At 36.2% G+C, this 26484-nt stretch overlaps 1 protein-coding gene across 2 annotated transcripts; it reads right to left on the minus strand.

Moving 5' to 3' along the window:
* Positions 1 to 767: 767 nt before the first annotated feature.
* Positions 768 to 26484, minus strand: LOC108563879 (ras-responsive element-binding protein 1-like). Of its 2 annotated transcripts, XM_017922685.1 has the most exons (5): positions 26212 to 26484; positions 24166 to 24310; positions 5605 to 5685; positions 2113 to 5374; positions 768 to 2042 (listed from the first exon to the last, which is right to left on the minus strand). In XM_017922685.1, the coding sequence occupies exons 2-5, from the start codon at positions 24248 to 24250 to the stop codon at positions 881 to 883; spliced, it is 4590 nt and encodes a 1529-aa protein (XP_017778174.1). In that variant the 5' UTR covers positions 24251 to 24310; positions 26212 to 26484; the 3' UTR covers positions 768 to 880. The 2 variants fall into 2 exon arrangements, with proteins under 2 accessions (XP_017778174.1, XP_017778175.1); XM_017922686.1 differs by lacking the exons at positions 24166 to 24310; positions 26212 to 26484 and adding an exon at positions 12244 to 12583.

Consider the following 26484-nt stretch of genomic DNA (forward strand, 5'->3'; position numbering starts at 1 on the left):
CGAATTATGAACAAATAAAGTGTATATTCTTAATTAATAGGTTTACAATAAAAAAAAATAAAACATACTTATGAAGAGGCTTCAGAAGCACTCTTGCATATTTTTTTTCCTACATACACATCATATTAATATTTATATATATAAATACAAACAAAAAATTATTGCTCATTCTCACAAATAAATGCTACATTCTTTACAGATAAACGAAATAGTACGAAAGTAGTGAAAACGTGAGCGACGTTCGCGTTTTCATTATGTTTTGTTTTTACCTAAGAGTAAACGATTTTACATTAGTATTTGGTATTCTAGACCGTATTATATGTTTATTATATGTACAAAGAGAGAAAACGAAAAAAAATAATAGTAATATAAATAATAAATATAATAACGAAATTATATATTTAGGAATATATTTGTTAAGTCTAATCGTTCCTCGATTTTGGCGAAACGGGTTTTTAGTTTGTTTTTTTTTTTTATTAATTTTCGAATGTGTATAATGTTATTACTAAAAGTAAGATAATTAAGATAGAAATATTTATTAAAGAGAATTAACGATCTAAAAGTCTAATTATTCGTTGGAGAAAACCTGACTAGACTGAATGTATTTACTTCGTTTCTTTCACGATAAAACAAACAAAAATATGTATGTACAAGAAAAGTGAACCGAGCTCGAATAGATAGCTCGGATCAATTTCGTAAGACTATAATATTCCACTCAAAATAATAATAATAATATTATATATAAATATCTATGAATTTATATATAATATATATATATATAAAAACTCCTTAACATTTACAAGACTTAAAGTTTTAAATAACCTCGACCAATTTATGAATGCGTAAACGAAACAAAAAAAAATAGAATAGAAAACCTTACTTATTCTCCGACGCCCAACAGTTTAGCGGCGTCATCAGCGGATGCAGTGAGCACCTTTTCAATGATGGATCTGTCTCGGATGCCGAGAAGATTGCTGATCAAATCGCTTCCCTCGTTACCATCGGACTCGTCGGTTCTTTCGAATTTCGAGATCAGATTTTTGTTGTCCTTCTGGTTGTCGACGATGCGATTCTCCGGTGCAGAGACGGCGATGATGGCGCCACTTTCGTCGTCGCTCTGCGCGGCGTCGTTGTCGTACGAAACGTTGTGCTTCTTGCGATGTCGCAGCATGCTGTGCTTCAAGGTGAACCGCCTCCGGCAGATGTCGCAACTGAATGGTCGCTCTCCTGTGTGCGTCCTCATGTGCCGCCTGAGATCCTCGGCGGACCAGAAACGACGCATGCAGAACGCACAAATTACCTTCCGATTTGAATAATCCGGAAACTTTCCGCGAATCTCGTTCTCCTCATCTTCATGGTTGCCGCCCTCATCTGGCGTCGAGGCATTCGCATCCAAAGCGTTCTTCGACATCAGTAAATCGTATTCAGATGCGTGCTTATCGCGAATGTGATCCAAGCAATCCTGCCTCTCACCAAATGAACTGTCACACAGGTGACACTTGAATGGTAGATCCGAATTGGAGACCTGATTCGTGTCGTGCGACGGCAACGGAAGTTGCTTTCCGTGCGAGATCTGCGCCTCCCAATCGCTCTTCTGATCGCTATTATTCTTTTCATCTTCGGAACTTCCGGCTTCGTAACCTTGACGATCGTCCTGAGCTCCGTGCTTGCTGATCATGTGCTTCTTCAGGTTGGAGTACGTGGAGAACGTACTGCTCGGACAACTCGAGCATTTGAACGGTCTCTCGGGAACGTTCCTCATCATGAAGTTGTTGTTATTAATGGTTTCATTGGAAATTGTTGTCGCAGAATTTCCATGTTTCCTCAGCAGATGACGATCGCAGTTCGATTTGGTGGTAAACAATAGAGGACAGTGGCTGCATTTGAAAGGCTTCTGACCGGTATGTGTCAAAATGTGACGGCGCAGCGACGAAGTCCACGGAAATTTACGACTACAATAAGGACAGCTCACTCGATTGGGCGCCAAAGAATATGCAGACTTCTTCTTTATGGGTTGATTCGACGCGCTTTCACCCTCCGATCTGCAAATAATAGTAATACAAAGTTAATATACAAAATAATTAATAAAAAAATGTAATCAATTTAACATACCTATTTTCGTCGGTGCCTGAATTTCCTTCGCTGGTGCTTCCACTAGCAACCAATCCTTCTTCATCCTCCTCACTAATCAACTCTCCATCGTTATCGTCTCCATCGCGACGAAAGTAATCTTTGAACGGTTGCTGTGAAGCATTATCCAAAAGCCTCGAAACTGGCACCAAATCTTGAGCTTCTTCGCTCTTAATCATCTTCTCGTTCATCAGCTGCTTCTCTCTAAGCTCCTTCAATTTCTCCTCCAAAATTTTTGTTTTACTGAAATTCACCGGACTCTCAACTTCGTTTTTGGGCGATTCATCATTTTCATCAATGATTAAAGCGCAATCTTCCTCCTCCTCCTCCTCTTTAATCTTCTCTACTTTGTTTTCTTGAGCCGCACGCAAATGCTGCGCCAAAATCGCGTACTTCAATTTATCGGAAATGGTGTTCGTGTCTTTGGTTTCTTCGAATTCCTGCATCTTAGGTACTTCATAATTCGGAATGCTAAGCTCGCACAAGCTGTTCTTGATTGTGGCCGGGAGCAGCTGCGGTTTGCGGCCGGGATTTCCCACCGACGACCTCTGGCGTTGCGACCAGTACTGAGGATGCTGCTGCTTGATATGCCTCTCCATATTCGATCTTAATGTGAACCTTGCCGAGCAGTGTTCGCAGGAGAACGGTCTTTCTGTGCGGTAACGTCTTTGTTTTTGTTTCGGCATCAAAACTCCGTTCTTGATGACCATCTTAACGCTGTTGGGAGATTGCAGCATTTCCGGTTTCGGTTGCACCACAGGACTTTTCAGTTTCATGTTATCGCTGTAGTTGTTTTCGATGTTCAAGGAGAGCGGTTGAATATCCTCGTGATTCTTTGATTTCGATTCGGAATGTTTCATGTTGAAACCAGGGAATTGGTTGGGTTGATAGAGATTTTTAAGACGTTCGGCGAAATCCATGCTACCAATCATACTACCACCGCACAACTGCAATCTCTGAAGACGTTCTTTCATTTCAGAATCTTGCATTAATGGAGGTTGAGTAAAGAGTAATGGATTAATTGGGAATGCAGGCCAATTCGGGAAGCTGTTACGGTAAAATATTTGCGAGGCGTAAAGCGCTGCATGAGGATCAATTTTCGGAGTGTTTTTCAGCAATTGCTGCGTCAGGATTTCACTCACATTCAAAGCTTCTCCGTTCTTTTTAGTGAGATCTTCGGCCGACTCCTTTTCGTCGCCCTTCTTCTTGCTCAAGTCCAAAACTAAATCCATTGGCTCATCATTATCATCATCGTCTTCATCCGAATACTCGTACTCGGGTATTTCCTTGAGCGTCTGTAAATTTTTAACCTGAATCTTCGGGTTGACTTTGTGAGGAGTCGAGGTGTTTGTGAATTTCGGCGTGAAATTCATTAGCGGATTGAGATGAGGCGAGATCGATTCTGTCGGTCGGATCATTTCGCTAATACTTTGAAACGGCATGACTTTGCTTGGAAGGATATCCGGTTTTTGGATATCTGGGAAGGCCGGAATTTTTGGTGTGGAGCTGCGCATCTTCTCTGGCGCCAAATCCATGGAATCGATAGAATTGGTGCTGCTGTTAAGCTTCTTCATTTCCATCTGTTTAGTGATATCCTCATTGGTAGGGTCTTCGGAGGGATGGTAAATGATAGATTTTTTGATTTCTTCGCGGGTGCTTTTCGCGTGGCGATTCCTAAGGTGCCTTTCACAATTCGCTTTGGTGGTGAAGGCGTAATTACAGATGCCGCACTCGTACGGACGGTCACCGTTATGGGTGCGCATGTGACGGATTAAGGCGGCCTTATCAATCGAAGAATGCGGGCACATGTTGCATCTGTAGGTGCCGTTGTTCGTGCTGTTCAAATGCGTGCGGTTGTGGCCCTTGAGAGCCCTCAAATTTGGAAATACCGCTGTGCAGAGGCGACACGGAAACTCACCGCGAAGCTTCATCCTTCTGAACTCTTGGGCGAAGACATCTTGTGATTCCTCCTCCTCCGTCCTGTCGCTATCATTTAACTGTGCTATTTCTGCAGTTTTATTTTGAAGCTGCTGCAGAAGACTGCCGTTCGTCGTCAACGAGATGATGGATTGGATATCGGCGAGGTCTTTGCTGTTATCTATGGATTTCATGGTTTCTAACAGACGCTGCTGTAATTTGATGGGCGAATCGCCGTAAGCAGAAGCTTTCTCCGAAGAGTTATCTTGAAGGTCTAAGCGCGAAAAGAAATCGCTGCGACGGATCTCGTTCTCGTTGAACCGCGACTTGTCCATGGAGTTTTCGCTGCCGCCGCAGCTCAGATCGAGACTGCCGCAATCTTTGGTGTGGATGTCGAGGGACTTTTCGCAGGGGAAAGCCCGGGAGCACTTCGCGCACTGAAACTTCAGACCGGGAGTTGCCTTGTGCAGATTCTTCTCGCATTCGGCGCGCGCGATGTGCGGAAATTTCTCGCTGCTGAAGTCGACAAACGTTAAATCTTTGAAACCGACGACGGAACTCTTCTTGCCGTTCTCTCCATCGACGTGGACGGTGTTTCTATGAAAATTGAGAATCTTGTGGTTCTTGAAGATCTGATTGCACTGGTGACATTTAGCAGGATAATCGGGATGGTTATCTTCCAGATGCATTTCGAGAGCTTTCGGAGTGCTGAAGTCGTCACGATCGCAGACCAAACACTTGAAGGTGTCCTCCAGGTGCGGACGTTTCCTCGGCAATTTGTAACTGTCATCTTCCAGCTTCCTTTTGCCTTCGTAACGATCGATCTTATTATTGTTGAATTCGATTCCTTTTGAACCAGAACTGGTATTGCTGTCGGTACTTCCATCCGATTCATAGTTCTCCGTCTTATGCGTCCTCATATGTCTATGCATGTTGCCGTTCGTCGTGAACGTGTCACCGCAATATTTGCACGTGAATGGTCTCTCGCCGCTGTGCACCAAAACGTGCCTATCCAGACTCGAACTAGAGCTCAACACTTTGAAGCAGATCTTGCAGGTGTAACCCTTCTCCGGATCTTGCGTCTCCGTATCGTTATTGTGACACCTTATGTGAAGTGTGAATTCATGCTGGGAGGTGAGCATCGTCTCGCAGATCGGACAAAAGTATTTTTTATCCGGAGAACTGCAATCCGATCTGTTATCGCCGGAATCATTGTCGTGCGTCCTGCAAGAAGTCTCCTCCGTGCAGGTGGTGTTGCTTGTGGCCGAGAAAATACCCGAATCACTTTGGTTGATCTCTTTGGTTAATGGTTCATCCATCCTTGTTTCTGCAACAACAACAAAAAATCATCGAATCAGTTACAAGAAACGAGATAAAATCAAACTCAAGAATAAACTTATTCCGTTAACCAAATTCATTAGGTGGTTAACGTCCGGACGAAAGAACCATACAGTATTATCTGCAGTTTGTGTTTAACAGTTTTGTTAATTCCGATGCGGAAAACCGCTTCCTTTCGTTTACGAACGAAATAAATACAATATAAATCAAGATACTCACCATCAATTTTTTCCTGTGAGCCGCAGCCGAATTGTCTTGGGGGCATGCAGAGTACACCTTGCATTTCGAAATCACTAAAGTCTGCAAATAAAAAACCGAAAATAAATAAACAAATATTAGATGAAGTTAGCGCATCGCCAATACACACGCAAGAGCTGAACTGAAGGGAATAGGGAATGAACGATATTCGGAATGATTCCGCAGCATGGATTTTATGATAAACCGATACCGAGATAAAACCTGCATCTGCGTATACAAATAACATACAATTTATTTGTATCTGCGGCAGATGAAACCTCTCCGCTTCACTCTTCTTCTCTTCGTGTGTTTGTTGTATCTCCTCTTTTTTTCTCACTCCACCTTTTTTCTTCTTAACATCTTCATTTCTTTAATATCTGTGTATACATATATGCACGCGTTTGTAATTCCGATCTGTTCCTCTATTAATTCCGATCTGTTCCTCTATATATATATATGTGTGTGTGTGTATGTATGTATACTTTGTATTTTTAATAATACCAGAAATCGCCCACATCTCTTTGCCAGATAAAGACAACCGTATAACGGTGGCGGAGGATACAAATTACGTGTAATATGTTCGGCGCGGAGACGAGCATATGTTCACTTCGGTTCGTTTCCACCTGCCCACGGTGAAACACAAGGGTTCCAAAACCACCTGCTTGACGCGTGCTACTCTCTTTTTTATTATTATTTTGAAAAACCCGAACGGAGAGAGAGAAAGATGACGGTACATAAAAAAGAAGGATTGAATAAACGGTCAGCGCGCTGCACGAAGCCAACGAGATTTACAAGACCAGCTGATTTTAACATCCACAAAGGCAAAAAGAAAATACACTGTTCCATATTAATTACTAAATAATAACAAGATCGTTACTCAAATATCAGTAACAAAATACAAATCCAATTATAAATAAGTTACACAGTTGTAATTGAAAAATATTGAAATTTGAGTTAACTCTCTTCCACTTCTAATAATAATTTAATTAATTAGAGTGGAATTATGAGGTTGCAGTTTTCGAATTTATACACAGAATTAATAATGCTCTATGAAAATAACGATTTCCAGACCGTTCACTTCTTGTTATTTTATTTCGGGTATTAAGCAATCCGTTAATTACTAATAAATTAGCTACTTTTACTGACTTCGCTCGTCGCCTGTTTGTGTGTGTGTGTGTAGTGTGCATTTATGGTCTGGCGACGATGGATCTCATCATATCATCTTAAATGAAGAAAGCGTAGCTACACAAGTCATATCATAATCATACTAATTCATATGTTTATGCAATTATTAAACTAGCACAGCGTTTTTTTATAGACTCCGTTCGCTTCGAAGCGTTTACAAAATCCGATTGTTTCCAATTACGAAAATAAAATCATCAAAAATTTCCAAAAAAAAAAAATATCAAAGGATGTAGGAAAAGAGTTTGCTACAGTTTGCCTGGTGTTACATGTTTGCTCTGCTCAAAATTTTATCAAATGGTTGGGACGATAACCGTACGAAAAAAAATTGTTATCCAGATAACTGGATCCAACCGTTTCGCCACGATCTCCCCTCAATAAATGTATATGTATCTCTTTCTATTCACGGATTCGGATTTATATTATAGATGATGCTGATGTGTGTGTGTGTGTACATGGAAAATAGGAGTTGAATGGAGATGGAGAATGGAAACCTTGCGTTTCGTATGATTTTTTTTTATATAGTTACAAGAATAATGAGATCTTCGTTACGGTTACGTTAAGATGAAGCATTCGGGGAGATTTCATTAGAGTCTGCGTTTGGTCACGCGAGGTTGGCGATACACCAACTTCTCCTCCTCCTCAACATCTTCTCCTTTCGTTATACTTGTTATTGTTGTTATTATTAACGGAAGCGCATTGTCTCGTTAAGAGAAGAGAGAAGAACGTTGCACGGAATTAATGATATTTAAAAAAAAAGATCTTATACGAATTAAATGATATTAAAAAGATGAAACTAATAAATGTATTAAGAGAAGAAATTAAAGCTGTTAAGAGGAAGAAGTAATGAAATTTGAAGAGGTGTAGTAAACAAGAAGTGTCATTATCTAAATACACGTTTGAATGGCAAAGTTTGCTTTAGCTCAGACGATGGTAAACAAAGGCGCGCAGCATTTTTAAACCGAAATCTGATAATTATTGGAATGATATATATTTAATAAATATTGAAAAAGGAGAATCGTTGTACGTGATGTTGTGATGCGTGTACCAAAAACCGATTTCTGGGTTTATTAAACTCGAAATAAATACACACAAAAAATTGTTTGTAATTCATCATCGACATCACCTTTCATCCTACGTCCAGTTCACAAATATTTATGTACGTCGATAATCGCATTCCAAATACGATTGGATGTTTGAAAAGAGAAAAGTGAACATGCATCGAGGCACGGGTTTCAAAAGATCCGTTTTATCGGATAAGTTTGAACGCACATCTAATTACGGATCTCGATGGAGGAAATACAACAACAAAAATAAAATAAAACATCTAAAGCTAATCTTACTTTATCGACGAATTGGTATGTAAACACCGGCGTCGGCTTTGGCACGGATTTTCCGAGAGATTCGATGTTACAAAACATTTCTCGAAATCGTTCGAACGTCGCGCGCGCTCCGAATACAAAATCAATGAAAACCTAATTTTTGAATATTAAGATGAAAATGATAAATAATTTAATGTCACCTCCTTTCCAACCAATTTCCACATAATAAGAAAAATTCTGGAATTTTATCTTTCTTTCCATGATGAATTATGGATTATGTATTCCATTCATTTATTTATCCATCCATGTACATGGGTTTTCCTCTCCCGACACGCAGTCCCATATAATTGATGGACTGTTTTACTTCCAGCCGCGTGCACGGACGGACAGATTGATGGAGAGAAAGAGTGAGGGTTTTCTTTTTTTTTTTGGAAAATCGATGGTGGCGCCATTAATATTTCAGCCGTTTCCATTAAAAGCGAAAACAAAACAACGGAAAGAAGAGTTAAAGGCGCCGCAACTTTTCACTTCCAGCTACAAACTTATCCCATTAATTAAATTTTCACATAATATCGACATTGGACTCGAAGCGTAACTCTTCATTGAAAACCGTTCAAAGGTCGTCGGAAAGCGATGAATTATTTAGAAAATTTGATTTATACAACGATGAAAATGCTGATGAAACATAAACGATTTCTTGAAATGATGGTTGGAAATAATTAGTTTTTAATTGAATTTAAAGTTTGGTGAAATGCGATTTCCGAAAAATTGACAAGAAATTTGTTTTATGTTCAGATGCACTTTTTAATTAAATTCGAAGTTTTGTTAAAGAATGAAAAGTTTAATTGGATTGAGAATGTCCGTGCGAGAGGGAAATTGCAAGGTGTTCGTTTCGTTTCTATTTATTATTAAGTGTTTGTGTATGTAAGAAAAGAAAATGATCAGCTCTTTCAAAAAGATTTGCTTATTAAACCGTTTAATTGCGTTTACGCAACGCAAAACGAATTCCTTTATTATAAAGCTAATAACGATGTAACGTTTTCTATTTGGCTGGAGTTGAAAAAGTAATGGAAGAATAAGAGGGAATACGTCGGGTGCTAATGTCGATGATTGCGGATGTTAAGAATGGTCTTGGTGGTGTTAATTAGGAGGAAAACCTGTGCGTTTCCAATGGAGCGTGTATTCTTGTGGTCTCAGTTGGATGAAGTGCGTGATGAGGAGGATTAGGGCGTTCGAGGAAGAGATTGATGAGGCGACGTAGGAGGAGGAGGAAGAGGTGGAGACGGTGGGAGGGCGGAAGGGCAGGGGTTGCGGGGGCGGTGGCGGCGGTGGGAGTGCCGCGGATCTCGCGAGAGCAGGCGGGCCAAGATGGCGCCGCCACCTGCTTATTGATCTCCCGCTTCTGTACCTGCCGTCTCCATGGTTACACACACATCACACACAGACACCTGCCTTGCTCACTCACCCCTCGCACCGGAGCCACCGCCGCCGTCGACGCCCAGCGCCGCGCCGCCACCCCTCTCGACACACACCATACATCATATCCGGACAATGGGAACATAAAGCCATACACATTTCCTCGGAATTATTCATGCTATTCGTTTCCAATAGCAACGAAATCTCAGTTGATCCTCCACTTGCCACAACGGCCATCTTGTCAAATTTTCCAACCTTGACAGTTACGAAAAATTAATCGGAGGAGATAGAGAGAGAGAATTGATCCATCCGAAGGCGAAGCGTAACAAAAGCGATAAATTAGCGTTTCAAAGGTGAATGTATGAAGGGAAGAAGGATGTTGATGATGAACGACGTTTGGCTTCTGGATTTCATTTTTTTTTCGTCCCCCCATCGTTGATGATGTTATGGGGTTGGTACAATGCGGGGGGGTGGCACTGATTGTGCCGGGCTCGTGAATGGCCTGCGAAAACGCCACATGATGCCGAAGACCCACCCTCGCTCAACCAAAATAACAAAAGAGCCGTAAAAATCAACAAATTCCGAAAGCAGAACGCCCTTCGAATTAAAAAAAAAGACAAACAACAACAGCGAAAAACAAAAACAACTAAATAAAACCGGTTAAACAAAACGACATGCGACAATCTGTCCGTTTCGCGGAGAGAGCAAATCTCGCATTTAAATGCAATTAAATAAAGTGCAGATGCGTGTTCACCTTGCATATAACAATGAGAAGATTCGAATTACCCAAGATGATGTTTTATAATAATAATGATAAGAGAAAATGGAAACACACGTTATTTGTTTTTTTTTCGTGTTGTACGTTTATTACAGCCCGATACACGTGCAAGGTTTCCCGGAAAAATCGAAATCTGCGAAACTAGCTGCTAAATATTCATGGTGAAATGCGAAGAATTCGGATACTCCGAAAAGAGTAACGCTCATTTTAGGAGCGATCGATCGGGATTTCCGTCTTCAATTTTTCGGTAGTGCATGTTCTCGAAAAGCTATGAACGCTACAATTTTGTTGACACATACACACAATTTCCTCGCTCGATTATTTGTGTGTACGAAGAATAAAAATTAATCCGGAAAAATAAAATGCGAGAATATAACAAACACACGAAGTGGCAAAACAAAACAAAAAAGGCGCGCATCATTCGTTACTATGGAAACTGGAGTACACACACGTATGCGGGGGTGGCTATGGGCGGACATAATCACCCCATAGTGTTATCTATTTTATCGCCGCCGCCGCCGTTGCTACCGCTGTCCGTTTAATAATTGAATTACTTCGCCTCGCCGAATTTTCCTTTATTTTTTTTTTCTTCTCAATTCTATGAACACTTTTGATTAATTCCAAACATCACAAGAGTGAAACAAAACAATATCTTTACAAAGTTAACCTAAACCAACTTTTACAAACATTCTCTATTTATAAGTACGTTTTAATTGAATATTGTCAAATTGTCTCAATTACAAAATTGAGATTCAATAAATTCTTAAATTGAAATTAATTCTTATGATAAAACGTAGATTTAACAGTAAAGCAACGGGGCAAAGTGTATTATCAATGTTTGTTTGTTTCTTTAAATTAACAATCGAATTAACGGTGATTCACTCTTCTCAGATGATTAAATCACATTAAATATTGACAATACGTTCGATTCGTAAACGGTCAAATCACGTTTCTATTAATATTTTTGAAGTAACTTCAAAATTCTTTGAAGTTGCGTCGAAAGTTCGTGTCACGCGCTTTAAAAAAAAAGAAGAAGTAATTGATTAGGAAACGAGAATTGTTAATTAAAGAATCTGCTGAGCGCTTTACGTGAATTCACGCGTTCTCGCTCTGATAACTTAGCATCTTCCTAATCATAATTAAACTCATTACTCAGTATAGATACAATATTCATGTAAATGAAAAGGAAAGTTTCTTCGCGTTTTTTCTTATTTATTTCTTATGTTACCTTCTTCTATAATTAATTTGCTTTGAGAATAAGCGATTCGCGTGCGCGTTTCTTCCATCATTATCTTCATTTTGTCTGCTGTTTGTTTTTATGTTTTATTCGGTTGTCGTTAAATTGGAGACTCAATTTGGAGTTGATTTCTCTTCGCGAAATGGGATTTCACGTATTTTACGTAACAGATTCAGAGACACGCCATCTGTGGTTAATTCGCGATATCGTTATTTCAAAATGTAAATTAAGCGTGCATTATATATATTGTTTTTGGAGTTATCAAGAATCGCAGTCAATTTGTCATCGAGCAGGATGTTGTTTCCATTCAAGTTTCTCGAGAAGAGTGCAGATTCCGGGTATTCAGGATATACGTCAATTCATGATGAAAGAAAATATGATTTTGCGCTTTGCTTTTTTTTTTTTCTTACACCGCAAACGTTATGATTCTGTTTATCAATTTCTGATTCATTGATGAATGAAACACTTGAAAACAATTGAATTACGAAACGTCACAATTAATTTTGTATATTTTTCTTCTTTTTGGTTGCGGGGTTTCTGAGAACTACGCGCTTTGAATTTTCAAAATGTGCTTTGCGAAGTGCAATAATAAATGCTCGCTGCGTGTGTTTTCAATATGTAATTTGGGCGCTTTCTAAAATCATTGGATCTTGAAAAGAGAGAGAGAGAGAGAGAGAATAACTCACCTTGGAAAGTAGTTTTTGTAATCCATCATAAACTAATCAAAGCGTTGGAAAACGATGCACATTCGTCGAAGAAGAATAAGATGTCAATTATTATAAATATAAATTCGTTTCACTGATTGTTGTTGTTGTTGTTGCAGAGCACAGGTGTAAATTAAGCTGGATCTGATGATGCACTGCGTAAGGGTGTTTAAATAAATTTCACTGAAACTCTTTGAACTGTACTTTGGATCGGAGCTTAGAAGACTAAGTGTTAGTTGTGCTTCTTGGCTCTGGTGAGATGAGAGTAAACGAGTTGAACTGTCTTAGGGAGAGCAGAGATGTGCACTCTCTGAGACATGGAGCACAGAGTGGCTTCTGAATAAGATCACACACCTAACATCCAGTTGTTTCAGAGGCGCGCCGCGATTGGTCGACGCGGATGTCGGTGGTGGGGGAAGAGCGCTGTAGGTGATACAAGCCGAGAGAGATATCTTCAATGCTTCTATCCTACCTACTCTACCTCTACCTCTCCTCTATCCACACGCACACACACATACGCGGCATGTTCCTCTTTTTTTATATATATATTACACGTATTAAAGGCACCAAATGCGGAAGGACAGTTGTTTCGTGAATTGGGGTGACCATACGAGTACTTCTTCTCTAACGGTCCGAGAGAGGTCTACGCAAGAATTTTTTATAATTATTTGTTTTTTTATTTGAATCGATCCGACACTATTCTCTCTCTCTCTCTCACTTCGTCCGATCCATCCACCCAAAACGCAGCAGCAACACTTCGTTTCTGCTAATTTAATGAACTTGCATCAAGTAGGCCGTGAAATGGTTTCGGCTTCTTTCATTTATTTGCTCATTCATATATTAATTTATTAACAAATTTATTTATTTTCTCATTACTTACTCAAACATTTCTTTTTCAAAGTTTATTAAATTTAATTTCAAATTCATGTTTTTTTTTTCGATGAAACAATTGAATCGATTATCGGAACGTCAGCATCGGGCTTTCGCAGCGTTTTCAATTGCACACCGTAACAAAAATAATCATCATCATCATCGATTATTCGCCACGTTCGCTTCTTCTTCTTATTTTCCTTATTTCTTTCGTGTGTCTTCTATTTTTTCTTTTTTTACAATTTTCATTCCTCTTTATCGTGGCTAGATAAATATTGATAAATTCGATAATGAGATTAAGATTCGGTTTCCGCAATGCGCTAACGATAGTTTTAGTTTCGTTTTCTTGCGATAATTGCTATAGAAACCATTATAAAAATGTAGTTTGTGCATTAATACACAATACATAAATACAATACTAATAATTTATTCAATAATTACTACTTTTAAAATACTTTCAAGAGTTCGTAAAAGTACAATTTAATAATTTATACCATTTTCTTCATGAATTTGGATTATCTTAAAACATTAGATTTTTATTTTAAAAATGTTGAGATGAAATAATTATCAATACGAAAAAGTTTATTTAGCTTGATTAATATAACATTGATTTAGTGTATAAGTGTAAATGATTGATACTTGTCAAATATTTGTCGTTAAGACTCGTTAAATATACATTTGACATAGGGCTTATGGAACTGCAATGGCCGATCGTTTTGTGACTTGATCTCCGCATAAGTGAAAATCTTACAGTCAAAATTTGGAAATTTCTGTAGTGATATCAATGATCTCCGGTTTTTATGAAATCGTTTTTACCGGTCTCCGGTTTTCGAAAGTTCCGTTTCTCGATCGTTTAGTCCAAATGACCTTTGTCGTATCTAATGACCATATTTTACCTGCTTACTATTCCATTCGTGAACTTCCTCCGTCGTCGAGCGCACGCATTTTCTATTTTTTTTATGGACCTCTCCCCGGCTAATCCCTCGTGCATTTCAGGATGATGCATTGTGTTTGGGATCATTGTTTCACAGCAAAATACAAAGAAGGAGGAGAGAAGACAAAAAAAAATGAACAAACAAACGAAGATGAGGAAAGATCGTTGCATCAGTATTTTTTTCATTTCGTCTTCTTTCATTTTCTTCAAATCAATTTGCTCTTTCGATCCAATCAAAGCGCGCGTCTTTTGTTTCGTAATGGAAACGCAGGATTATTTATTTACGTTACGTTTGGTGTTTTTTTTCGGTCCGTTTTCATAAACAATGGTTTAGCTTTCGTTCATGTTTTTGCTCGGATTCTAATTGCCTGAGTCCATTGAATTTCTTTGAAATCGACGCAAATGGAAACCGTCCACTCCGTTTGACTCCGTTTTCGTTTTCTTCTTAATTAGATTACATTCGAATCAAAATGATAAATACAAAAATAAAACATTATTATTTTCTTAATTACATCGCATTCAAATTGAGACGACGATTAAAACAAATAAACGATAATGAAAACATATTTCACGCGCGATTACGTAACGTTAAGAGAAAATTTAATTAATTTCCAGTCATTCCTAAAAATATCAATTTGTAACGAATTTTATGTTGACAATAAAGATACTTTTTTTTAAACGGAGTTGATTGCAAAAAAAAAATGCAAATGATTGACGTTCGTCGGAGATTTGGCAATTGTTTTGTTGACGACAATAATATTTATTGTATTTTATGTAAAAATATGAAATAATGCATCATATTACAATTGCACAGAAAAATGGTCGATGCAAAATGAAAAGTTCATTTTTGTAATTAACGTTGAAAAGTATTCGAGGTATTTCGAGCAAACGTTGAAAAAGTCTTAATGTATTCGCTTATTAACGAAATGCGCGTTCGGCACGCTCAATAAATAATTTCACGAAAGTCTCCACGTCGAAACAAAAACGAACAAAAAAAAAATTAATAAGAACTATGCAAAGCGATTTTGCAACGAACCAAAATTGAATAACGAATCGAGTACGTTAATTATTATACAGGGAGAATTGAGTGCATGCACAATGCAACAGTTATAGTTTTCAACAACTGTTAAATTTTATTGATGTACCTGAATTTATTGTCAACAAATTTTTCGGGTAATATTTTACGACATGTTTTTCGAATTTACAATTACTTTTTGGTTTTGCTGTGAATACAACAGAAGCGCTTTTTCTTGTTATTTTCCTTTGCTGTTCAATCATAGATGAAAGTGATGAATTCGTGGGCGCGATTTCTGTTAAACTGTCAAAATGAGGAACTGTCAAAAGCGGGCGTTCGTCTGCATGCGTGTATGTAAAATAAACAGTTACAAAATGTATATAAGCACGTAAATACTGTTGCTGCGTGTCACATTTACCTTCTACCACGTAGCAACGGAAGACATCGATGGCATTTCAATAAGGAGACGCTGCTGCTATCTCCATTGTTCACCATCTCTGTCCATCGCCATAGCAATTAACCTCCTCTTCTTCCTCTCCACTCCATAACTTCTAGAAGACGCATTCACTTTAGCCTAAGCATACATATTTTCACTTATCGTTCACCTCATTACCGACATTATCTAAGTAAGAGCTTATTATTACCGAACTCGTTACGTAAATTCGCGTAAATTGGCGCACTTTTCAGATCGTCATCGTTCGATCTCTATCCACCATTTTAATGGCTTCGAAATTCCAGAAAAAGAAAAAAAATTCCCCAAAACCAATTACTGAATAACCTCGGCGCGCTACAAAATTTAATTGAAGAATAGCAACCAAACCAACGAAAAAAAAAAGAAAGTATCCGAATAAATACCTTCGGTTTATTGGAGTAGCCGTAAATCTTTATTGTAGTATTCATAGTAGAAGTTATTACTTCGTATTATTTGGTTATTGTAGTATGAGAGGGGTAGCTAATACAGTCTTATTCTCCCTTTGTTATTTTGGGATGCTTAAGCCGCTGATCTTGTAATTTTATTTAGGGTTTACCCGAAAAGCAAATATTTTGGGATAACAAGTTTACAATCTTAGTAGCAGCGATGATTAAGGCCTTAGAAAAACATATTTATTACATCGTTATGTGATTTTAATTGGACATGTTGATATTTTTCAATTATTTTCTTTTTTTCAGTTAGTCGATAATTTCCTAACTTTTAATGTTATTTTAATAAACACAATCAATTTATTCCAAAATTTTAATTTATTTTGTTACTTGAGTCAATTATTATAAAACATATGACAATTTAAATGTAACTAGAAATATTTTAATACGTTTGATTCGTGAGTTATGTGTCTTGCGGCAGGTATTGTTTCATTGCTCTAATCTGATGATGACTATTGTATGGATTATGAATCATAAGAATTAAGTTAAAAAATATTGATAGAAAGAACAATGAATGAATGATCAGGAAAATCTTGGTTCGCAAATGACGGATCTGTCATTTGCATTCATTTCCATGGTAACTTTAGATAATTGATTGTTAATGTGCGCAATCTTTATTAAGTCGTCTAATGAGAATGCTGTTTGTTGTCGATGATAAAGCCACGTAGTTTCCCAAATGATCTTCGATTTAAAGGAAAAGGCAGTGTTTGGAAGAGATACTTATCGAGGGGAGAAGGCGTCTCGGGAGCATTAAGATAAAATGGTTAGAAAGAGACGACGTCGAGGGATAAACCTGAGCCCACCGTGATTATTCATAAGACCGATAATGGGCTCGAAAAATCCAGACGATGATCGTTACTCGTCTATAACCTTCATAATCGCAATTAAGAAATGAGCGATTATTCGATAATGAGTGGAGAAAGCTCAATTATAACCCTATTTAGTAGCAATTTGAAGTCGAAAGGTGAGCTGAAAAATAGCTTCTCATTTTTTTTTTGACTTATCGAGGAGGGTTGGATATGTTAACCCTCGAACGGTGTTGCAGTCAATCTTGCCCTCAATAGGAGATGGTGTTTGCAGGCACCGCAATGCTCTCATTGTTATTGAAGAGTAATTGCCGTGAATAATACGGTTCATCGAGGGGGTCGATTTTCGAGTTCATCTCTCTCACAAAAGTGAGTGCGTGCTGTGCAAAAGCGAGAAAGACGACCGACCCCTCATTTATTTTTCCCAAATGAGATTACCTTCATTCATCGATGATGTCGTGTCAACAAACAAAAACCGATCTATTCTTTCGTTGTAAATATTTTTTTTTTCACTCATTTTATTGTTTACGAACGAAACAATAAATTGGGTTATTCAATCATGCAACCAACTAAATATGCTTAACGATAATCTCGGAGCTTCGAGATATGTTGAAACAAACGGAAAGAGGTCGTACGTTGTTATTAACAATCGGGTTTTTATTTACAGTGTTTCCTCGACCTATAAATAGCGTTCTGGGCATGTGGAAAATGTGCGAAAAACCCAGAGGAAACGTTTCGTTGTATCTTCGTTGTAAATCGACTGGGCTCTGCGTCAGCCTTCGTTGCTTAGATATGCCTAATGAATAGTCTAGGCATATTAAGCTAGTACCGAGAAATGGAAGAGATACGGAATACTTGTCATATCGTTACAATACTCTATGTGTGTGTGTGTGTTGTTTTCCTATTTCTTTTTTTTTTGTACATGGAATAGCGCTCAGGACATGTAAAGGTTGTTATTAATAATGGATTCCGATGTGCGCTCTGCGCGTTTTTACGCTCGGAAAAGTATGGATACATAATTGTAACAATGTGAAATGAATACATTGTATCTGGGTGTCCGTTGATAAAAAACCTGATTCACCCATAATCACTTTAATGCATTTCTGCACTTTACATCGCATTTAATATTTCATCGATTGTTTCCAAAGAATTAAATTCTTTTTTAAATTCAGATTTTAACACTCATGAAATTTCGAATTCAGATTTCAATTCGTTTTTTTCTACTTATTTTTTAAAGAATATTCAATTGTGTTTATTGTCATTTTCAAAGAATTGTAGAACGTAATTTCCGATCAATTTTTTGAATTGAATGTAATGGTATTCAATTCAAAAAATTGAAAAAAGTAAATTGAAGTAATTATACTTAAAAACTTTAATAAAATGTGTATTTGAGTTTATTTTTCAGGTAACTACTTTTATTGTCTTGAAATCTAAACTATTCCTAACATTTTGTTTTTGTACTCACCTGCTTACATTTATCTCAACTAGCCAACCTTTCTAAATACAAAAAATATCTTTTTTATCTTTAAAAAAGTAATTGTTTGCTGTTATTATTCTCAACGTTTGGTTATATTGTTTGAAAAATAGTAAATCACTCTTAATGAATGACGTAAATCTTGTTTATATACTTTATAATATTTCTGGCTATTACATTTACACATGGAAAATTTCTCAAAAAAATCTGAAGAAAGATTTCACTGAATATATTAATATGCATTCTGCTTGATATTTCAATTACGTTCATTGCTACTATTACGTAAATAAAAGAAGCAAAGAGAGAGATGTAATAGTAGTAGTAGTAGTGTAGTAGTAGAAATGATATAAAATAGAGGATGAGATGTTTTTCGGAAATGAATGTGTTCTCGGAATGTACGAAGACGTTCTAGTTTTTATCAAGATGTTGAACCGTAGAACAGTTCCGTTTAGTGTGGAGAGAAATCTGTAAATGTAATTTAATGTCTCCCTCGACACCTTTAAAGCCACCATAAAAGTGGTTCTACCGAAAAAAAAAAGAGCGAAGAGCATTTGTACCGAATTATACCAGTTTTACGGAGAGAGAAGAAACAACACGAAAACGTAACTTGTTCTCAAATTTTTCTCCCACAGTTACGCGGGTCGCAGGTTAATAATAATGAGTGAATTCGGCGAGATTTACCACCGTTCGTTTTTTTGACCATCTCTCTTGCTGCTTGTCGTGTAGTTTCCTTGAAAAAACTGGAGCAACGAACGAGTTTTAATGTCACATTTATTATTGTTATTATTATTTGGTTGACACCAGACCGTTTTCATATTGCTTCTCTCTCTCTCTGTCTCAATAATCATCGTTTCTTATTCGCATCTGTCGCCGAAGAACATTTAGAATGTACAGGTAATTTTAAATTAATCAAGCAACAAGTAATGTCTGTCTGCTTGCACACATCTTTGCATTTCGCAGATGCCAACTTTAAATGTTACTTGTAATAAAGTTCAACAGATGTCAAGGAAAAGAAGAAGTAAAATTTGGATAAAAAAAATCTTAATAATTTCTAATACAATTATTACAAGAATAACTTCAAATTATTATAGCAATTATTTTATTTTTATTATATTGCAATTAACCTCATTTATATCGATTCGATAGACTCAACGAATTTGGAAAACAAAAGATTCCGATGTTTAGATAAATTAACAAAGATAATATCTTTATAGTGCTGATACTATTGTATTGGTAATTGTTTAGAAACGGAGATAACAAGTGCTAAATTTGATATCTTCTTCGAATTGACTCATGACACATGTAACAAGGGAGTGGCGCCACTTACACTTTTTTGTTATACGTTTTTGACACAATTTTTTTGTTATACGTAATTCGATTTATAAATAAATAAAAACTTCGGATAGTTAAACAAAAATTAATTAAAATACGTCTCTTATGAAAATGAAGATTATTGTTGATTTTTTTTTTTATAAAATTTGTGCATATTTGAAAATAACTTGACTATCTACTATTGAATCATCACGAAAGAAACGTGATAATTCTTTATTAATTATGAGATCATTGCACTTGTGGTTATTTAAAAAGAGATAAATTTTGATATCTTCTACAAATTTACACACGAAACATTTAATTGCGTAGTGATTCTGAGTACACTTTCAGTTAGTTGAAACTTAACTTCTATTAATGCTTATTTTTCTAAATAAATCGATGTTTGACAGAAATCAGCTGTAAAACTAAAATGGACTCGACTGTGGGTAAACAATATTTAAATAAACGTTTTTTGTTTTCAGAATGATAGACGTAATTAAATTACAATTTGGACACGAATCTTGTGAAACGTTTGTTTTTCTCAGAATGCCAAACTTTTTACTTTTCAAAAAAAAACTTTCAAATTTTATTTGAATCGTTATTTAAATACCTTTTGGTATTCTTAAAACAATTGTCGATTGTTTATGAATTATTTATGAGGTTGTTATTACATTCTTTCTTTTTTACACCACCTACTATTATTGTTTATTGCATTTTTTTGTGTGAAAAACTTAAAGAAAACTAGTAAAATTTGTATCAAAATATTAGTTTTAAATCTATTTGAAAATGTCAACAACACAAAATTGTTAATATTTTAAATATTTAAACAGTTAACGCTAACAAAATAAAAATATGAAAATTCTTAATAATTGTAATTTGTTCTTTATTTATATAAACAAGTTTCTTTTTACTGTTAAGTATCTGAATAGTTACAAAAGTTACTCAATTCTCTATAATACCGTTTTTTTTGCAGAATGTTAAATAACATTATGTAATTAAATTTGAATGCGCATCTATTGAAAGTTTTTTTTATCGCGGAATGCCACATTTTTTTATTTAAATTTACACAGACAGATGTCGTTATTAAAAATGATCTGGATTGAATCGCGTCATTAGTAAATTAGCAATAAATGAATATTTTATTAATGGTTTATTGATGTTAGAGCATTGAACTTACGATTGAGATAACGGAAGTGTTAAATTTGATATCTTCGTTAAATTGAGTTGTGACAAATTTCCCAGGGGGGAAAATGTTGCTGCTCGTACGTTTTGACAGTTAATAAATGGATATGAAGGCAATTAATTATATCCCCATTAAATTCGTATAACGGAAAAATGTTTAGGAATTTCGAGCGAGTGGCGTTCGGTCCTTTTGCAGCGGAGGGTCCGTTTTTATAATGCATGTATGAAAGGAGACAGGTTTTGCCTCGTGAAAAACGACGTGTTTATGGGGTTCAAAAATGCATACAACAACAACAACGAGAGGTTCCGAGGGTCAGATGACTTGTTACCCTTCCGGGGTGACCAAGGGTCAAACCTACATTATACGGTGTATTACAAGATAATGCCTAGGTGACACTTGTAGTCGGCTTTGTCCTCAGATCGACGGGGTGTCCCAAAAAATACGAAGCTCATTTCCCGTGTAATTTCGAAACCCCCTTGACCCACGGCATCAATCACAATATAGCAGCAACAACGAGAAGAGAAAAAATAAACCCAAGAAACCAACCCCATGCCATCCATTTCCGCCGTTACTTTTCTCATCTCATCGTGCTCATTCTTGCTTTTGCGAGGAAAGAAACGTGTTTCTTAATTATTCGAGCACGCGATATGCAAATATCGGAGAATCCGTCAGCTCCCCCAACGGTTCGAGCCTTAGTGTCGTAACCAGATGAGGTTTCTACGCAAAGAAATTTCTAAAATAAAAAAGATATATACAAAAAAAGAATCTTTATGGATCAATACGTCGATTTCTATCGGAGGCTCTTTACGTGATGAATTTTTAAACAGCGCCGCGCACATAATAATCATTACCGTGTTTAGGAAATACTCGCCGTAATTGTGTATAAACTTTTGTTGCCGCCGGTAAATATGGATTTCCTCCATCTCCGCATTTCCGCTACGCGCTCGGAAACTCGGATCAAGTCCTACAACTGCATTCCCAATACCTGTTAAGAATTTAAATCCACCTTTCGACAAACTGCATTCACTATGTTAATCATGACGTTCCTCTCTTTGACGTTTTCTGCTTAATACATACGAGATACACACACACACATATATTTCGTGCAATTGTTTCAAGTGAAATCTTGATTCCTTTTCAAAACTGTCAACGCGAATGCTCGTTTATTAATAATCACATATTTACCTTAATAAAAGGCACATTCAATCCAAAATTACTTAAAAAAATATTTAAAAACACCGTTTAACAAAGTGTTCTATTTTATTATTTCACGTTTATTTGTTATTTGCTGTAAAAAATCTAACCTAACAACATTTGTATTTGCCATATAAACCAATTGCAAATAATTAAATTGCACTTAAAACTAACATCAAGTTAATTTCAATTTTAGTCGAAGCTAGATTTCGGAAAAGGCAACAGCATGTAATGACGGTAATTTGTATAATCGCGTAACGTAAGGATTTGTTATTTCGTGTGAGTGTGTGTATGTGTTTGATTAATTCCGACCGACGTTCGACAGGCGATGGCTAATTATTACAAAGTGGCCAAGGTAAATATGAAAACACTCTTGGTTTCTACTATCATCGATTGGAACGATGTTTATGAACGTTTTACCTTTTAGTTGAAATACAGCACGTGCGCTTCATTGTTTGTAACTGTCAAATTTGATTTGACACTTGATGTTTTGTTTTTGAAACGTTTTAGTACAGTCAACCCTCCTATAACGCGGTGATTGCGTACCGCCTTATATGGAAACCGCGCTATAAGAAACTCGGATTTAACCGAACAAACCAGGCTAATTCGTATCGTATTCTATGAAAACCGTCTACCGCGTTGTATGGAAACCGCGCTATAAGAAACTCGGAATTAGTACAAATCACATCATTCGTACCGCGTTATATGGAGACCAATAAATACAAAAGACAAGATAAATTATAAATTATTTTTATTGAATTGAATTGAAGAGTTCATATAAGTATTGATAAAAAAAAATGAAACAACTACTAAACAAAAAGACTGTTTTTCAACAAAAGCAATGAAGACTTTCGTAAAATTATGTAATCGCCTAACTCATCTTCTTTTAATAGGCAAAATGTCTTCATCACTTAGTTCATCTTCACATTGTTTTTCGATTGTAGCTTTTTTTTCTAACTCCACTAAAACCTCTCTATAGGGATCTAAGCAATATCTTAACTCTCTTTTTAACTTTGCGCTGCGCACCGTTTAACGATCAGTTTAAATGAAATGAAGTTCTAATTCTTTAGCTAAATTTTGCCCTTTTTTCACATCTTGTAAATCGAGATTTGTCACCCATTCGTTTTTCTTATTTTCGTTTACTAATGCATTTGAGATGGATGCATCAATTAATTCCATCAGTTCTTCCTGATCTAAAGTTTCTTCCCCGAGTACTAGCTCTCTTACATACTGACGGTTTACTGCAAATTCTTCATCGCTTAAACGAGAAGCAATGTTTACTATTTCTGTAACTGGGAGTGAAATTGTAGAATCATCTTGTACCATTGAACCATTCATATGCTGCGCGGAAGGAACTTATGGGATCCTGTTGAACGGAAACCGCGCTGTAAGAGTACCGCGTTATAGGAGGGCTCTCGAAATTTCAGCTCCGCGTTATATGGAAACCGCGTTCTGAGAGTACCGCGTTATAGGAGGGTTGACTTATATTCGTTTGTTTGTACAACTGCTATTGTCAATGCTTTATATATTGGAATTACTTTAAATGTTCTAATAAGAATGTTGCTTATATGGTTTTAATATAATGTTATTATAATATTAAATGATCTATACAATTTTATTTGCCATTGAAATGTGTCAAGTCTCATGTTCTAATACGTATAATAAATAAAATACAATGCATTTAATAGCTGTCAAATTTTGGTTGACATCCCATTTGACACTTGACGTTTTGTGAAACAGGTACGAACAAGTGACAAGTGCATGTGACCTTTGGTCAGGGGAGGTTGAAGGAGGGTCAAAGTGGACGCAGGTCAGTCGAAATGACCCCTTCGGAAACTAGATTAAATTATTCACCTGCGGAACAGGTGACATTTTGTGGGTCGCAATAACAACCCAATTCGTCATCAGACAGTCGAATCATCCGTTGTAGCATCCTCTCAAACACGTTCGCCCCTCACATTATATTATATTTAATCTTCTCCTTCGATACATATTGACTCGTCTCTTTTACCTTCATTCTGTCCCCCCACCTCCCCCCCTTTCCAAAAACAAAAGAGACTCGTGTCTGAGATCATCATCCGAATTCTTCAAACATTAGATAACGTCGAGGTGCAGACGCATTATTGTTTCTCGTTTCGGTTTTGTGTTGTTCTTCTTGGTTATTTTGTAGTAGCCAAGAGATAAATAATTGCTTACCCAACATTCCAATAAGATGTGTCCCGGACGATGGAGACGCGTGCCCAGATGATAACGGACAACCCATTTGCTTTACTGATTCCATTGCTATCTTTCACTTGGGATTTCTTCCTTTATTTTTCCTTACTTATTCTTCGTTGCAGGTCTACTTAAGTAGCCAAAAATAAATGTAGTTATCACAGAAGTAGTATCACTTTGAAAATAAATAAATAAACGAACAAGATTTTCTATATTTCTTGTATACGTCTTTCTTGTATGATAGTCGAGATGTGACTGAATGTCTTCTAATTTGATCATCGACGAGCACAGAATTAACATTCGAAACTTTGAAATATGCACCTCCTTTTAGAAGAAGATGGAAGGGTTATTCAGAATGCGAGTGCAAAGAAGATAACTAGATGTTAAAGGGTTGAAAATGTAGAGCAATTCGTACCTCCTAAAGGTTCGGAAGGGTTTAGGGTTGAAACTCAGATCCTCATTGGTCAGCCTTAATTTTTGACCATCAAAGAAGTTCATATTTGTAATATGCAATTTGTATAAACAATATTAATACAATTATATAAATCATTTCAGACAATTAAACAATAAACAAATATTTATATTAACCTTCTATAAATTGTCCAATAATATTAATATTTGTCTTGTACTGTATTTTATATCTCACATAGTGCGGTTTCGATTAGTCCGAATTCACTATAGTCCAGTTAGAAAATATAAGAATAATCTAAATTTTAAATGACAATTGGCGGAATCAAAAACCAGATAATGCAAGGCAAACATAATTCAATTATATTTCAGATACGCATTGGTTAGTCTATAAATAATATTTGTAACGTAATTTTTATAAATAATTATTGCAAATATGTGAAAAAAACTATGACTTTTCGCCTTAAATTTAAGACACAACATTTAACATTGAAAAATTGCATCAAACGTGCAGAAAATTAGCAGAAATGAAATAAACTTCTAAAATTACATATTTTAATAAGCTTGAAACGAATAACATAACATATTTCAAGTAGTAATCTATCATTGACATAATCAATTTGTTTCTAGCATATATTATATAATTATTATCAAAACACATAACTGTTTAAAATATTGTATACTTTAAAAAGATTAGAGGATTTAAGTGGCCAAACTACAAAGTTTTTATGTTTAATAAATATTTTTATAGTGATTCATGGATTATTAATTCCACTGGTTACTTTAATTCATTTTTTTCATATACCATCATTCTATATCAATATTTTGAAAACTTTTTTTTTACCAATCATCTCCTAATTGAAAAAATATAAATTATTAAAGTCATTATAACTTATATAACTCAAATATCTAGTTGATTTAGTAATAATTTTTAAAAAGTCACAATCATAATAATTCTTCGACAATGTTATTTTTATTTTACTGAATTGAACTTTAGTTTTTTTTCTGTAACATCCAAACAGTACTGATCAAAACCGCACTATATGAATCAATTCCGTTATATGTATTATAATCTCATAGTCAGGTATGAAACTGGATTAATCGAGATCTTTAAAACTGCACAAAAATAGACTTGTCTGCTATAAAATAAATTTTTCACTTAAAATTGAGTTTGTTGTAAATTTTCAATCTTATGAATCCACATTGAATCAATTAAATTATTCATGATGACTTTCTTAATAACTTGACTTTAGTAAAATAGTAACGATTATGTAATCGGAGAATGTCTAATTACATGAATGAAAGCAGTGATTTTAAACGGTTATTCTATTGAAGTAATTTTATCAGTTGATATCAAATTTCAATTGGGATTAACTTGGTGGTAAGTGAAAATAATTCTTTTTAAATTGTTATTTTAAATGGTTGTCTTGGATTTGCATGAAAATGCGCGGCATGAGAATTCTCGTAACGTTCCTCTTTCTCACCGTTTGGTCACACATGGTACAAAGTTCAGGTAACGCGAAACGCAAGAGGCGTTAGAAAAAAAATAGTGTAAAGAAGAAAACTGGGCCGAAGGAAGAAATGGGTAGTTCGAATTGACCATCGAACCGTTGATATTACCTGGCCACCGTTTTTATACCTGCCTACGCATATTCGAGCGCCCTTTGACCTCGTCGACAATCTGACCTCATTTAGAATATCCTTACGGTCAGGGCGGAAAAGGAGACCTCACCTTCGTCTGACGGTCACATTCAGGTCACTTTCGGACGGTTCAGACGATCCACCCGGAAGGGTTTTATCGTTATTATTTGTTTGTTTTTGATTTCGATGAAAAGAAGTAGCCAGGAACAATCCTTTTCCCAGGACCCATTCGATCCGCGTCTACAAACACAA

Source organism: Nicrophorus vespilloides, unplaced genomic scaffold (assembly GCF_001412225.1).
Source record: "Nicrophorus vespilloides isolate i.1.1-1 unplaced genomic scaffold, Nicve_v1.0, whole genome shotgun sequence".
In the NCBI taxonomy this organism is placed as follows: Eukaryota; Metazoa; Arthropoda; class Insecta; order Coleoptera; family Silphidae; genus Nicrophorus; species Nicrophorus vespilloides.

Coding starts and splice junctions, on each gene's coding strand:
- LOC108563879 (XM_017922685.1), bottom strand. CDS start 24,250: ATGGAATCAGTAAAGCAAATGGGTTGTCCGTTATCATCTGGGCACGCG. Junction 5,375..5,604: donor CTCACAGGAAAAAATTGATG/GTGAGTATCTTG, acceptor TTGTTGTTGCAG/AAACAAGGATGGATGAACCA. Junction 2,043..2,112: donor TCAGGCACCGACGAAAATAG/GTATGTTAAATT, acceptor TATTATTTGCAG/ATCGGAGGGTGAAAGCGCGT.